We start from the raw sequence: 16,185 nt of genomic DNA, 5'->3' as shown, positions 1-16,185 counted from the left end.
TCTTCACCTGCGCACCCTGCACCTGCACACCCTGCACCTGTGCACCCTGCACCTGCCCTCCTCTCCTCTCACCCTCCCACCCCCTGCAGACCTTCATCCTCTGTTATCTTCACCTGCGCGTTCTGCACCTGCGCACCCTGCACCTGCACACTCTGCACCTGCCCTCCTCACCTGTCACCCTCCCACCCCCTGCAGACCTTCATCCTCTGTTATATGCACCTGCGCACCCTGCACCTGCACACTCTGCACCTGCACACCCTGCACCTGCCCTCCTCTCCTCTCACCCTCCCACCCCCTGCAGACCTTCATCCTCTGTTATCTGCACCTGCACATTCCGCACCTGCGCACCCTGCACCTGCACACCCTGCACCTGCCCTCCTCACCTCTCACCCTCCCACCCCCTGCAGACCTTCATCCTCTGTTATCTTCACCTGCGCACCCTGCACCTGCCCTCCTCACCTCTCACCCTCCTACCCCTGCAGACCTTCATCCTCTGTTATCTTCACCTGCGCACCCTGCACCTGGCGCACCCTGCACCTACCCTCCTCACCTCTCACCCTCCCACCCCCTGCAGACCTTCATCCTCTGTTATCTTCACCTGGGCACCCTGCACCTGCACACCCTGCACCTGCCCTCCTCACCTCTCACCCTCCCACCCCTGCAGACCTTCATCCTCTGTTATCTGCACCTGCGCACCCTGCACCTGCGCACCCTGCACCTGCCCTCCTCTCCTCTCACCCTCCCACCCCCTGCAGACCTTCACCCTCTGTTATCTGCACCTGCGCATTCTGCACCTGCACACCCTGCACCTGCCCTCCTCACCTCTTACCCTCCCACCCCCTGCAGACCTTCATCCTCTGTTATCTGCACCTGCGCACTCTGCACCTGCGCACTCTGCACCTGCCCTCCTCACCTCTCACCCTCCCACCCCCTGCAGACCTTCATCCTCTGTTATCTGCACCTGCGCACCCTGCACCTGCACACTCTGCACCTGCCCTGCTCACCTCTCACCCTCCCACCCCTGCAGACCTTCATCCTCTGTTATCTTCACCTGCACATTCTACACCTGCGCACTCTGCACCTGCCCTCCTCACCTCTCACCCTCCCACCCCCTGCAGACCTTCATCCTCTGTTATCTTCACCTGCGCACCCTGCACTTGCACACCCTGCACCTACCCTCCTCACCTCTCACCCTCCCACCCCTGCAGACCTTCATCCTCTGTTATCTGCACCTGCGCACTCTGCACCTGCACACCCTGCACCTGCCCTCCTCACCTCTCACTCTCCCACCCCCTGCAGACCTTCATCCTCTGTTATCTGCACCTGCACACCCTGCACCTGTGCACCCTGCACCTGCCCTCCTCACCTCTCACCCTCTCACCCCCTGCAGACCTTCATCCTCTGTTATCTGCACCTGCGCACTCTGCACCTGCCCTGCTCACCTCTCACCCTCCCACCCCCTGCAGACCTTCATCCTCTGTTATCTGCACCTGCGCACTCTGCACCTGCCCTCCTCACCTCTCACCCTCCCACCCCTGCAAACCTTCATCCTCTGTTATCTTCACCTGCGCGTTTTGCACCTGCACACTCCGCACCTGCCAGCTTCCTCCCCTTGATCGGCACCAACGTGCCGCATCCCCTGCTCTAGAAGGAAAAGTACGTCTTTAGGTTTCGCACTCAGGGCCCAGCCCACTCAGGCCCCCTCTCCACCACCAATGTTCCACAAAGGCAAGCCTCCAGGCTGGCCAGGCTCCTCCTTGGTCCCCACAAATCCCCCTTCCTCCCCAACACCACCACCGTTCTCCCAACAGCAAGATCCCCGGGGCAACACTCAGGTGACTCTCCCCACGGGGGCACCCAGGAGGGGAGGCCCAGGGGAGCAGGGAGGCTTTGACAGGCAACCGCTCATCACCTGCTCCCAAAAACACTGAACAGAGAGGGTGGTGCTAGCCGTTTCAGAAGCTCTCCGTGACTGTAACTGTCACCTTTCATCTTTCTTTTTTTATTTTTATAAAATGTCGCACTTGGTAAGGTAGTTTACTCTTGACAAACTCTAATTAGCTGTGATCCCTTATACTAGGATTTTGGGGAGCACGTGGTTTGTTCCGGGTCTGGCTCCTCACAGGCTGCAGATGGAGATGAAGGGGAGGGAAGCTGGCAGGAGAAGAACTTGTGCCTGCAGCACACAATCAGGGGCCCGGGCCACTGACCCCAGGTCGGGGTGGGGCGGGGGTGAAAAGTAAGGAAATGGGGGGAGGCGGTGCAAGAGGAAAGATGGAGAATTTGTCAAATTGGCTCCAGCCAGCTGACCCAGTGCTTTTACAAAGAAGACAAGTGACCACCACAGGGAGAGACACGAGCTAGAGTGGTTTTCAAATCAGAGAGAGAATAATCACCCAACACTAAATTCAGAGTGCTTAGAAAGATAGCTTAAAAGTGAGTGAGTGTGCAAGTGTGCGACGTGTGTGTGTGCATATGTGTATATGGGAGACAGGGAGGGGAGGAGAGGGTCAGAGGTTCTTAAGTGCATTTTCCAGATTTCTGGGGTGGGGGGTGTCCCTGAAGCCTTCTCAGGGGGTCCCTGGGGGTCAAAACTGTTTTCTAGCACCAAGGGGACATGCTATGCCTTTTCCACTCTGTGGACACTGGCCCTGAAGCTGCAAAGACAATGGAGATGGAAGCTGCTTGTGTCTTTGCAGGAATCAGAGCAGAAGCTTCGAGCAATGACTTCTGGATCTTCACCCTCATCCAGCATTTGCAGGGAGTAAGGGTTAGTTTCCCTTAGAATGTCCCAGATAAAACGGTAAAAATTAAAATTTTACAGACTCTCCACCCCTAAGCACACATCTTTTAAACATTCTGGTGATCGAACAAGAGGTATACACAAAGCACTTCTGCACGCAGAAATCCAACAGCTGTCTCAAGGAAACACTCGGGCAAATGTCGGTCATGACCTGAGTAGCTTATTGTTCCTTAAAAGTATGACTAAAAGGCGAACTGCACTTCTTCATCCTGGCTATTTGTCAGCCATTTTCTCTCAAAGGAACAAGGCAAGCCTGTCACCTCAAGGAAAATAACCCACAGTCTCTGTTGTCAGCGTTTATCTGAGCTTTCAAGGACAAATTACAATTTTGGGAAACTTTAATCTTCCATTACGAGCTTGACAGATTCCCAATACTTAGAGACTTTTCGGATGAGACTGGTGATGACATGAATCAAAGATGTGATGTTTTTGATATTGTATCATGAAATATGTCAAGATTTGGAAGCTCTGTAGGACATGACGAGCCAGTGTTTTCCAAATGACCAATGCAAGATTTAACAAAACCCATGCATGGGTGAAAGATCTGAAATACAGAACAGACCAACAGATTATAATGTAAGAGTTTATTGATTATAGATTTATTGATTATAAATTATAATGTAATAGAGTACAAAGGTTTATGGATTCAGTTTTAGATTCCACAATTAACCTTTAAGAATCTACGACTTGTCAAGTTTTGTAGTATTTTAAAGAACAGCTACAATTGTATGAAAAGGCTATTAAAACACTTCTTGCTTTTCCAACTATCTACATGAAGCTGACTTTTCTCCCTAGACTTCAACCACAACAACTATAACAGATTGAATGTAAATGCAAATTTAACACTCCAGCTGTCGCCTTTTAAGGCAGACGTTACAGAGATTAGTAAAAGTGAAAATAATGCCCCTCCTCACTAATTTTGTTGTTGTTGTTTTGGAGAATAGAGTTACTTGTTTTTTTTCACTGTAAGGTGTTATGCTATCATGTGATGGATTTATTAACTAAATGTACTCGTAAATATTTTAACTCTTGGGTTTTAATTTAATGTGATAAAGATCAACAGATGTAACTCAATGAGCAAATCCTCTTTGAGGACCTCAATCATTCTGAGAACGTAAAGGGATCCTGACATCAAAATGTCTGACGGTCACTGTGCTACGTGAAGCCACATGGCTTTGTAAATCAAACTATGAACACAGTCCCGGTGGCCACGTGATCAAGGAAATCTGTAACTTGGTAGGCGGCAAAGAGGTGGGGGCTCTGAAAGACCACAGGAACCCCTTGATGAGCTCATTTCCAAGTAACAGCATCAAGAAAGCCTCCAACCCTGCCCAGCCCTCTGGCACATTTGGAGCCAGTGCCCAGAGCCCCATTGGTGCTTCTGCCCCGTTTCAGAAAGTTACGCTGCACCCTCCTCCTCAAAGAGCTTGCCTTCACTCAGGGGTCACCCTTCAGAAGCCGCCGAAGCCCCACAGGACACCCTGCAAAGCCAGAAGTGACTTCTTTTTTTTTTTTTTTTTTTTTTTTTTTTTTTTTTTTGACAGGCAGAGTGGACAGTGAGAGAGAGAGACAGAGAGAGAAAGGTCTTCCTTTGCCGTTGGTTCACCCTCCAATGGCTGCCGCTGCAGCCGGCGCACCGCGCTGATCCGATGGCAGGAGCCAGGATCCAGGTGCTTTTCCTGGTCTCCCATGGGGTGCAGGGCCCAAGCACCAGGGCCATCCTCCACTGCACTCCCTGGCCATAGCAGAGAGCTGGCCTGGAAGAGGGGCAACCGGGACAGAATCCGGCGCCCCGACCGGGACTAGAACCCGGTGTGCCGGCGCCGCAAGGTGGAGGATTAGCCTATTGAGCCACGGCGCCGGCCCAGAAGTGACTTCTAAAGTCCAAGACAAAGTCGCAGAAGGAACAGGGCGATTATCACAACCGAGGGTCTAATCGCGCAGTGTGCAAAGGGAAGGCACGAGTCCCATCTGCACTTACAAACCACACCTGGCGTGGCAGAGGCTGTGATGGAAAGGGAAGAAGCACCCAACTGCCCCAAATGGTCAGGGGCCAGATAGCAATGAGGAGCCAGAGAAGGTTAAGAAGGTCGGGATATTCTCCAGGAGATGTGGGCGTGAGATGAGGGTCAGGTTCACGAACCCCCAGCAGCAGTTTGCCACTTGACACATCCGGAGTGTCGAGGGAGGACACAGTCCTGCGCCTGACCCAGAAGAGGTGCTTACAAAACAGGGATGAGAAAATGAAAACGTGGAGGAATAAATGAATCCCCCGTGGGTTGCACAGAGTGAGCCCCTCCCTGGGGACAAGAACGGCTGATGATTTGCAAACTGCTTAGCAGGAGCCGCGAAGGCCATGCCACATCCTCCACGCTGAAATCCAAACCCTAGGCCTTGGAATCCCAGACTGGCCTATTCCAGGCGTTTGACAAACACAACGACTGGGCCGCCCTGACTTTTGCCAGCTCTGCAGCGAATATGTTTCTAATAATTATTCCTCTTGTGTTTTTATTCTTCATAAAAGCCCCTTGTCGGCCGGTGCCACGGCTCAATAGGCTAATCCTCCGCCTGCGGCGTGGGCACACCGGGTTCTAGTCCCGGTTGGGGTGCCAGATTCTCTCCCGGTTGCTCCTCTTCCAGTCCAGCTCTCTGCTGTGGCCCGGGAAGGCAGTGAAGGATGGCCCAGGTCCTTGGGCCCTGTACCCGCATGAGAGACCAGGGAAAGCACCTGGCTCCTGGCTTTGGGTCAGCGCAGTGTGCTAGCCGCAGTGCGCCAGCCACAGTGGCCATTGGAGGGTGAACCAACGCAAAGGAAGACCTTTCTCTCTGTCTCTCTCTCTCACTGTCCACTCTGCCTGTCAAAAAAAAAAAAAAAAAAAAAAAAAAAGCCCCTTGTCCCTCAGAGGTCTACAGAGCAGCCTCTGCCCAGGAAGTCTGCGGGAGAGAGTGCCCTTCTTTATTAGCAAATAAACGGATCTCAGACACCTTCATCTTGGCAATAAGTCCAAAGCATCTGTCCTGTGGCTCCAAAGTTTGTACCGAGTGTTGCCGTAAAATTATTTATACAGTCGGGAAAAAGGTTTCCTCCTGTCATAGAAGAACTTCTATTTTATTCTAAAATAAAGTAGTCCCTCGTCGCTGTAATGCTACTTGCCGCGGGTTCAGCAAGTGCTTCCCACCAACCACTCTATGCTGCCCCTCCCCTGCTGTGTTGGGAGGCCCTCCAGAGCACCAGCTGATCCAGGGGACCCCAGCCACCACCCACGGACCAGAACTGCAGCGTCACCTCCAAACCGCTTGTCCTTTTGGGCAGCGGCTGCTGGGGTGCTGAGAAGCAGGCGGTGAACGCCTTTGCTTCTTCGTGGCCCCCCCCGCCGTCTGCTCTCCCACCCCACTTCATCCTCATAACCCTCCTGGGTCATGGCGCCTTTGCAAGGTCTCATGAGGGCCCCTGTGTCTGCATGAACAACATGGGAGATTCGGCTCTCAGAGATGAATGGCACACCTGTAGCTGCTCCCTGCACACTGTGGATTCAAACTGCCAAAGGACGACATCACAGATGCCGTGGGTCCAACCCACCCTGACCTGTTTCTTTCAGAAAGGACAAGGAGAGGATCTGCAATGTTGCTTCAAACATTCCTTACGGGGTTGCTGCCACTTTCTGGGCCACACTGTGAAGCAGCCACAGGTCAGAGCACTCACAGTTTTAGAAAATGAAATTAACCCTTTGTTTCCCATGCACCCAGGTTTATCAAATACAGAACTCAGATCACGTATCTAACCCGAAACTCAGAGAACTGGTCTCCTACTGCCTCTTTGTTCTTTATTTCGCTAGTTCAGCTCACAGGCAGCATTTGAGCACCTCCTATGGGGAAGCACTGTGTTCATTGGCAGGATGGATGTGAAATGAACTGGATACGGATGCTGATGTCCAAGGGCCCATATCTGAGACCCCCTGGGGAGCTCGCCACCATCTCACATCTGAGCTGGACACTTCTCTGGGCTCCCAGAACGTACGTGCAAACCTCTGCCACAGCACATATCCCCCTGCACCCGTGAGTTGTCCATCAAGCACCTGGCAGCCTCCCATCTCTTCTCGAGAGGCCCCGAGTTGCCTGACCAAAGCTGAATCCCCCAGAGCCTAGCCAAGCACGGGGAACACCTCAGGTGCCCAATAACTGCAATGAAACAAATGCAAATAACAAGGGGCTTGCAGAAACGCAGAACAAATCCACAGTCACATGTCGCATCAGAGAAGGCAAGCGCTACAGGACTCAGAGGCGGCAAGTGCTTTGCACTGGGGCATTGGTGACAGCTTCTGGAAGCAGGGGGATTTGGGCCTGAGCCTGAAATATCCCCGGGAAGGGGGGAGGGCCAGGGAGACAAGTAAGCATTCCAGACAGAAGACAGCATGAGAAAGCCCCAGATATCCAGGGGAAACGGGGCAGGGCCTGGGGTCAGGAACAAGAGAGGCAGCTCACACATCAGCTTAGGGCACAGGCACCACTCTGCTCTGTGATGAGCTTTGAATAAGCACACCCAAGACCTGGGAATCTACTAGGGGCCTACCAAAGAGGCACACACTTTTGTAACAGGGGAAAAACTGTAAAGACAGGAGCTGACCTAAGACAGACAGGGTCCTGGGATGGGATCTCCCACTTCAGCTGCACAGGCCCCAGAACAAGGGCCACAGTGTGATCAAGCCGTGAATCAAGCAACCGATCCAGGTCAGGGATCTGTTTCCGATAAACCAAACCCAAGTGGCTGTAGGAAGGGAGCAGAGACTTCCTACAGCTTGAGTTTTTGCCTTCCAAGAGTAGGGCGAGAATGCACAGAAGGTTGGGACTCCACGAGCCAGGTGTGGACGTGCCTCTCTCAGGTGCAGGCCCATACCTGGAGGCAAAATTAAGATACAAACTCTGAAAGGGACTAACAGTGATGTCAGCAAAATTCTCTCAAAGAAAAGTCTTGGTCCCCATCCTAATAACTCACAGACAATGGATTCCTATGGCAAGAGCAAGGGAGATTTCCAGGGAACCTTCTAAGAACGGGGACAGGATCCCAATTCCCCATCAATGCAGACCAGGGCCAGTAAACAGGAAAACAATTTGGAATATGTATTGAACCATTAGATAATGTCCAAGCTTTATCTTTGATTCACTCCAAGTGGCCTTGGAATGATCAGCAACACAATCGTTGAATTTAAAAATGGTGCCCATGGAGAGGGTGTGCACTATCCTGAGACCTCTGCTTCCAGTAGTGCTGTCCACAATCAACTTCAGCATCAGAACCAGCAGCCCCCAGCAGAAGGCATCAGACTCTGAGAGAGGGGGCTGCACCTTTCAAGGACCTCGGGCAATGCTTGGCGAACTAAAATTTTAAAACAACTCCCTTCACTTTAGGGGCAAGGGGGCAGGTTATGTCGGAAGTGGGCAGTAGGGAACGGAGGGACCAGAGAGACCCTGTGAAGGTGAAGCCGATGCACCCACCGGGCTGTGTGCTCACACATTTGATCAAACGTTATCCAGGATGCTCTGTCAGGGCGTTCTGTGCTGGGAGTCACATACGAGGAAGTAGGTGTTGAGTGACGCAGGCTACCTTCCATGGTGCAGGTGGCCACATCCAATCAGCTGAAGACCTAACGGGACCCAAGGCTGACCTCCCGGAACAGAGGGAGTCCTGCCTGAAGACAGCCTTTAGGTTCAAACTGCATCTTTCCTGAGGGTCCAGTCTTTAGGCCTCCATGACCAGATTTTGGGGTCACCAAGACTCCACAATAGCCTGAACCATTTAATGAAATAAACCATTCTTAAAAAGCCAAATATCATATGTTTTCTCTGATATATGGCAGGTAAGGTAGAATATTAAAAAAAAAGTGTAGGAATGAAATGGACACTTTGTGATCTGATTGTTTTTAGCCCTTGTTTATACTCCTGTGTAACTGTGGTCTTCCTACTTTTTACTTGTTGAATATTATGGTTAGTGGCGAATTGAAACCTATGAACATAGAGTGGATTGAGATTATGTCTTGGGGCCAGTGCTGTGGCACAGCGGGTTAACACCCTGACCTGAAGTGCCAGCATCCCATATGGGCGCAGGTTCTAGTCCCAGCTGCTCCACTTCCCATCCAGCTCTCTGCTATGCCTGGGAAAGCAGTAGAAGATGGCCAAGTCCTTGGGCCCCTGCACCCATGTGGGAGACCTGGAAGAAGCTCCTGGTTCCCGGCTTCAGATTGGCGCAGCTCCAGGCACTGCAGCCATCTGGGGAGTGAACCAGCAGATGGAAGACCTCTCTCTGCCTCTCCTCTCTCTGTGTAACTCTGACTTTCAAATAAATAAATAAATCTTAAAAAAAATATTGTGTCTTGGCCAAAACTGGTAAAATCAAGAAAAGGGAGGGAAGGAGAGGGATTGGGGGGTAGGGGCTGGAGGGAGGCAAGTGTGGTTGTCTTCTTGGAACTGTACCTATGGGATGCATGAAATCTGTCTCTTTTATATTAACAAAAATTTTTTTAAAAGTTAAAAAAAAACTCTCTCTTGGGGCCAGCATTGTGGCATAGCTGGTTAAACTGCCACGTGCAACTCCAGCCTCCCCTATTGGAATGTGAATGTTCAAGTCCTGGCTGCTCGGCTTCCAATCCAGCTCCCTGCTAATGCACCTGAGAAAGCAATGGAAGATGGCCCAAGTGCTTGGGCCCTTACCAACCCACATGGGAGAACTGGATAGAGCTCCTGGCTCCGCCTCTGGCCTGGCCCAGACCTGGTTGTTGCAGCCATGTGGGGAGTGAACCAGCACATGGAAGATCATTCTGTCCCTCCTTCTCTCTCTGTCACTCTGCCTTCCAAATGAATAGTTAAAAAAAAAAATCTAAGTTTATCCATCCTATTGTTTCTGTTCCCTTGGAGAATCCTACCTGATACAAGCCTCTTGGCCATGAGAGACAAGATCCATGGAACAGAATTTGGATCTAAAGAAAGCTTAATACTCAAACCAGCAAAGAGCCCCGTGGGGACCCCGGCACTTACCTGCCAGCTAATTAAGGAATAAGTGATCAGGCAGGCAGCAGCCGGTGAGCTAACAACCTTGAGAACAAAGTTCAAAGAGAAATAGTGGCCGACAGTCAGGTGCTTTTTCTTAAGAAGATCAGAATCAACCCTTGTGATAAAAGCGGTTTTCAAAAACAGAGAGCTCCTTCGAATGGTACAGTAAACTGTTCAAAAGACCTTCCCAGAAGGGCGCGATAGCTAAGAACAGCAAGCTTCGGCTTTATCACAAGCCACCCATCAACATGGAATTGTGAAATATCCGCTGGCCAAGTGTCTCTGACAGAAAAGAAATGAGTTCCATTACCAAATGAGAGTGGTTGTGGAAATAACAGGATTGTTTTTATTTTGATGGATGTTCTAATAAAAAGACACAAAAAATGATTAGAAGTAATAAAATTAAATCACCAAATACAGTTCATTTGTTTTCTGCTACAGAGTGGATGCTTGCATTGGGTGGAAGGTTGGACTACAAAACTTCTAATTTTAGGAAACAGTAAAAAGAAGGAACCATGATGACAAGTCTTTTATTGTTAGCAAACTACTCCTATGTCACCATAACAGAACCATGAAAAGCCATGGTAACCCAAGCAGACACAAAAATGATGATGACCCCCTCTTTCCCATGTCCCCTTCTTCTGTCCTAGATGGCCCAAGTCACCCCAGACCTTCCTCTCCAATATGAATGTGATGGGTCTCAGGCCTGGTGTTGTGGCGTAGTAGGTAAAGCCACTGCTTGTGATGCTAGCATCCCATACGGGCACCAATTCAAGTCCCAGCTGCTCCACTTATGATCCAGGACCCTGCTAACGGTCTGGGGAAAGTAGCTGAGAATGACTTAAGTATTGTGGCCACCATGTGGGAGATCTGGACGAAGCTTCCGGCTCCTGGCTCCAGCCTGGCCCAGCCCTAGCTGTTGTAAGCATCTGGGTATGAACCAGTGATAAACGATTTCTTTCTTTTCTTTTCTTTTCTTTTCTTTTTCTTTTTCTTTCTTTCTTTCTTTCTTTCTTTCTTTCTTTCTTTCTTTCTTTCTTTCTTTCTTTCTTTCTTTCTTTCCTTTCTTCCTTCCTTCCTTCCTTCCTTCCTTCCTTTCTTCCTTCCTTCCTTTCTTCCTTCCTTCCTTCCTTCCTTCCTTTCTCTCTCTCTCTCTCTCCCCCCCCCCACCTTTGCTGCCTCCCGCCCACTGCGACTCTGACTTTCAAATAAGTAAATAAATCTTGCTTTGAAAACGGTGGGTCTCAGAAGGGATGCTCATGGTAATGCCAGCCTAACCATTTGCTTAGAGCAATGACGGTGGCTACACAAGAGCACTCGCCCCAGTTTCCTTAAAAGCACTGAAGGTAAATGCCAGATCGAGATCCGAGGCTCTACAGTGCAGGAACCAGTGGTGCAGAGCTGGGGTCTGCAGCGGCGGGACGAGGTGTCCAAGAAGCTGATGAAGACACGCGCCCTCTGCAGGGAGCTGTGACAATCTGGACGGATCCTTCACCAAGGCTTCTGAATCTTTGTTTTTCACACTTGGCAGAGTTTGCCAAGTCACTTGCCAGGTGCTAAATACCTCTATTGCTTTCTCAGTGAGTCAATTCTAAGCCTCCAGGCAAAGGCTCCTGGCTAGCGTGCCCGCACAGTGTAGTACTGGTATTGGTTGCAAGCCCACAACCAGCATGCGTTGGGACAGCATGGTCGCTGCCTTGTGCCATGACAAGTCTCCCCCAGAAAGACCATCTGATAGGCAAGGAAGCTTGTAATGAACCCTACTGTTTTCTCAATCAAATGTTCTGAGAACAGCCCTCTCTTCCTCGTGTGGGATTCTGTTGCCAGTGTTAACCATTCTCAGAGCTAATCAGGCCTAGGCTGTTCACTGCAACAGGCAGGATGCACTCAGGGAGGTGCCGTGTGCCTCGTGCTTGCTGATCCTCTTCTACCCCATGCCCTTGGCTCTTCCCAGTCTCATCTTCTGCAAATCCCTCATCAGGTAAGGTCACTGCATTCTCCTCTTGTCCCCACTGAGCCGGCCTCTCCCTAGCACTGGCTGTCGTGGAAGAACCAGTATCCCTCACTTCAGTGTTTCCATGGGCAACAAGGCTTGGCCTCAGGAAAGGCAGCAGACCGGTCCACACTGGCGCAGACAGGAGAGGCAGGGAGGGAAGAGGCAGGACGGCTGTGCACCCCTCTCATACTTTGCCTCCTGGCTTCAGCGTGCTGTGTCCACCACCTGGCCCCGCCAAAAGCAGAGACAGAGCTTGGCTTTGGTTTCCTGCTGTGTTCCTTCAAAGAGATCTAGCAGAAATCATTATTTCCACTTCTCTCCTGGATTTCTGACCATATTCTGCCTTCTCCCAGGAAAATGGTATATTTAAGCAACTGCCATATCACACCTAGAATAGGAAAATCATGGGTTTTCCAAGATGACCAGGGCAGTATTTGAAAGCTTCCTCCCACATTCCTTTCACTTGGCAAAGTTCAACACTGTGATCACAAAATGTGCTAACCTCACCACAAGGGAGTGTCACCCAAGAAAATTTAAAATTGGCCTAAAATAAACCATGCTCTTTGGGGGATTAGTGTACCACTTCCACTTAAACATTAACATCAGCCAAAATATGTGTATAACTGGAAAGAGGAAACTTAAGTAAAGAATGCCAGAGACACAATCAGCAAGCAGTGACAGCAACAAACATCCCCTTGGAAGGGGCCTGCGCTGTGGCATAATGGGTAAAGCCGCCACCTGCAATGCATCCCATTCAGGCGCCAGTTCAAGTCCTGGCTGCTCCACTTTTGATCCAGCTCTCTGCTAATGTGCCTGGGAAAGCAGCAGAAGATGGCCCAAGTCCTTGAGCTCCTATAGCCACGTGGCAGACCCCAATGCACTGGCTCCTGGCTTCAGCTTGGTCCAGCTCTGGCCATTGCAGCCATTTGGGGAGTGAAATAGTGGATGAAAGACCTCTATCTATCTGTCTGTCTGTCTGTCTATCTATCTATCTATCTCTCTCTCTCTCTTCTATCTCTCGCTCCCTCTTTGTCTGTAACTCTGCCCTTCAAATAAATGAAATAAATCTTAAAAGAAGAAATAAAAAGGCAAAGGGAAGGGGGGACTCAGGCCTCCTATAGTGTCTATGACGCTGTATCCACACACATCAGAAATAGTGGGTCAGCTTTTCCTCCACCCTGCCTCTCATCTGTGCCGCCTGTTTCTCTATCGCAGGTAATTCTGTTATCATCCCTGGGGAAGAGTGACCACATTTGCAGGCAACAATTATACCCAGACCCAGTAAGTAAACATGCTTCCCTGTTCTTCCTTCTATTTCCTTGGATTCTACTAAGCCAAACATAATGGCCACTTCTTGTGAAATCTCTACTTCACACCAAAGTAAAATTATCTATCACTACACAAATTCATTATAATTCCCTCAGACATCACACAGCGATTTGTATAGCTCCATGTTCCATATTGATATATAGCTGAAATCAGATGGCGTTTGCTTTCTTCAGCGAAGGCACTTCTCTCCCAATCACCCCTGCCTTCTATGTACACACACACACACACGTGCACACACATGCACACACATGCACATACACAAATACCCACGTATGTATTTACACAAACATATAGGGACAAACTCCTAGGCATTGGCTTACCTCTGACGGCTTTGTGGTGCACCTGCCTCTCCCTGAGCACTGCACGTCGCTGGCGTGGCTCTCCCCCGGCACACAGGTGCTGGCCTTTACCACCAGAGTTAAACGCAAAGCCACGATGGATTTAGTAACGGAATCATTCACAAAACCTAAAAGAAAATGGGACGATAGGAAACATAAAAGCTTCACCAACAGTCTTGCTATAAGAGTCCGAATTCAGCTACAGCATCATTCCAGTCTGGCAAACTAAACAATAGGCAAAGAGGACAACGCAGGGTGCTGTCCATGAGGAACTCAGTTTTCTAAGGCAGAGCAGTCGTCCCCAGCATCATGGGGAACCTAAGGCCAAGAAAAGGAGCCCCAGCCTGCGCATTCATCATCTTAGATCCTTCTGCTTCGCTCCTGCCCTTGTCCCAGGAGCCCCACATGGTCACTCAATACCATTCCTGCACTTAAATCTTATAATACAGTCTCTGCCTTGGGTGCTTCGAGCTCCAGGCTTCTCTCAGGGTGCCTGGCTCACCCAACTCTTCCTCCTCCCAACTACTGTGGATACTCACAGGTGCTGAAGTTCCCAAAGGTTCCACTGGGCATCAGCCTGCCCTAGAGGCTTTCAGGCCCCTCATAGTAAGCATGAAACACACATCCTATGTTGGGTTTATTAAGGGCCATCTTACTTGATCATCCATCTGACTGCACAGTGTTAATATAAGCCATTTTTAGCCAGCTAATAAAACAAGACTAATCACAGTGTTATACTGGCTGCACTATCACTGATGTCATATTTATCCGTGAATGACCTGTATGTCTAGTGCAGTCATTTGTATAGTCAAAAGCAGTAAATATAGAATAAATGAATAAATTGACCTCTGACTGACATAGAGAAGTAAATAGTGTATTTTCCACAGATGATTAAATTATTTCATTGAGTGTCCTTTTGTTTAAGATTTATTTGTTGTTTTAAAGGCAGAGTTACAGAGAGAAGAGGAGAGACACAAAGAGAGAGAGTGATCTTTCATCTGCTGATTCAATCCCCAAATACCCACAATCGCCAGGGTTGGGCCAGGCTGAAGCCAGGAGCCAGGAGTTTCAGTGGAGTTTCCCATGTGGGTGCTGGGGTCCAAGCACTTGAGTCACCATCTGCTGCTTCCCCAGGTGCATTAGCAGGGAGCTGGATTGGGAGTGGAACAGCCTGGCACACATATGGGATGCTGGTTTTTCAGGCAGTGGCTTTACCCACTATGCCACAATGACAGCCTCTCCCTAGTATCTTTTTGTGATAAGAATATTCACTTATGGGGACCGACACTGTGGTGTAGTGGGTAAAAGCCACCTCCTGCAGTGCCAGCATCCCATGTAGATGTCGGGTTCTACTCCCAGCTGCTCCAATTCTAATCCAGCTCTCTGCTCTGTCCTGGGAAAGCAGAGGAAGATGGTCCAAGTCCTTGGGCCCCTGCACCCATGTGGGAGACCTGGAGGCCTCTTGGCTTCTGGCTTTGGATCGGCCCAGCTCCGCCCATTGCAGTCTTTTGGGGAGTGAACCAGCAGATGGAAGACATCTCTCTCTCTCTCTCTCTCTCTCTCTGTCTCTCTTAACTGCCTTTCAAATAAATAAATAAATCGTTTTAAAAAATCTTTAAAATGCCAAGTGAGAAATATAGATGGTTATTTTATTAGTCTTCAGGTTAGGGATTTCTTAAATAAGACACAAAATAATAACACACAAAATAACAAACTAAAAGCCAATAATTTATATATTAAATACATAAATTTTATATAATACACAATTTAATATTTGAAATCCAAATTTAAATTGTATGTAAATAGCCACCATAACCAAGGATAATGAATTAAACATAGGCATGGAAATGAGATATATGATGCATAAAACCAGTAAATGATTAACTTTCAGAATAAAGAATTATTTTTGCAAATTACTTTTGTTCCTCAATATTATTTATAGTTACATAAATATTAAAACCTATAAATCAGTAGTAAGCACTGTTAAGCACACACATTTCCACAAAAAAATACATAAAGATGCATGGAAAGAAACCAACCAACCCCAAAAGAAGGAGAAAATGGAGGTGGGTAAGGAGGGAGATTCTGGCTGCATGTGCAATATTTTAGTTATTAATAATATAGAAGCAAATATGGCAAGTGTACAAAGAAGTCTTCTTATATTTTTTCTATAGTTTTATGCATATTTTAAACATCATGTGACCAAATTTTTAATTCAGATTATTTATTATGGCTCAAGTATCACAAATTCAAACAGGCTTAGATTAGAAAAACACAGTGTCGGGGCTGGTGTCATAGCACAGCAGGTTAAGTCCTTGGGCCCCTGCTCCCACGTGGGAGGCCTGAAAGACGCTCCTGGCTCCTGGCTTCAGCCTGGTCCAGCTCTAGCTGTTGCAGCCATCTGGGGAGGGAAACAGTGGAGGGAAGACTTCTCTCTCTGTCTCTCCTTCTCTCTCTGCAACTCTTTCAAACAAATAAATCTTTTAAAAGAAAATAAATAAAAATAATAAACTGGTTCAGAGACAGAACCACACTGATCAAGCTGACTTGCATGGAACCTAACACCATCTCACTAACTAGCAATCATCTAAGGACACACGGCTTCTGTTGACAATGAAGCAGTGACTTTCCAACGATTTTCCATGTCCTCAATTTAGAATTCCTCACACACTGAGGTG

General features: G+C 49.0%; 1 protein-coding gene across 1 annotated transcript in view; it reads right to left on the bottom strand.

Annotated features, from left to right (window-relative positions):
* The window catches only part of DNER (delta/notch like EGF repeat containing), a 423,033-nt gene that overhangs the window by 201,507 nt on the left and 205,341 nt on the right, over positions 1-16,185 (bottom strand). Inside the window, exon 5 of the mRNA XM_008259280.4 lies at positions 13,490-13,635. Within this exon, the coding sequence (XP_008257502.3) occupies positions 13,490-13,635 (146 nt within the window). The remainder of the gene's footprint in view (positions 1-13,489; positions 13,636-16,185) is intronic.

Source organism: Oryctolagus cuniculus, chromosome 3, assembly GCF_051225735.1.
Source record: "Oryctolagus cuniculus isolate XC-2025 breed Fujian yellow rabbit chromosome 3, ASM5122573v1, whole genome shotgun sequence".
NCBI lineage: Eukaryota > Metazoa > Chordata > Mammalia > Lagomorpha > Leporidae > Oryctolagus > Oryctolagus cuniculus.
The sequence above is the reverse complement of the archived record's forward strand: the minus strand, read 5'-3'. Positions and strand labels throughout refer to the sequence as shown.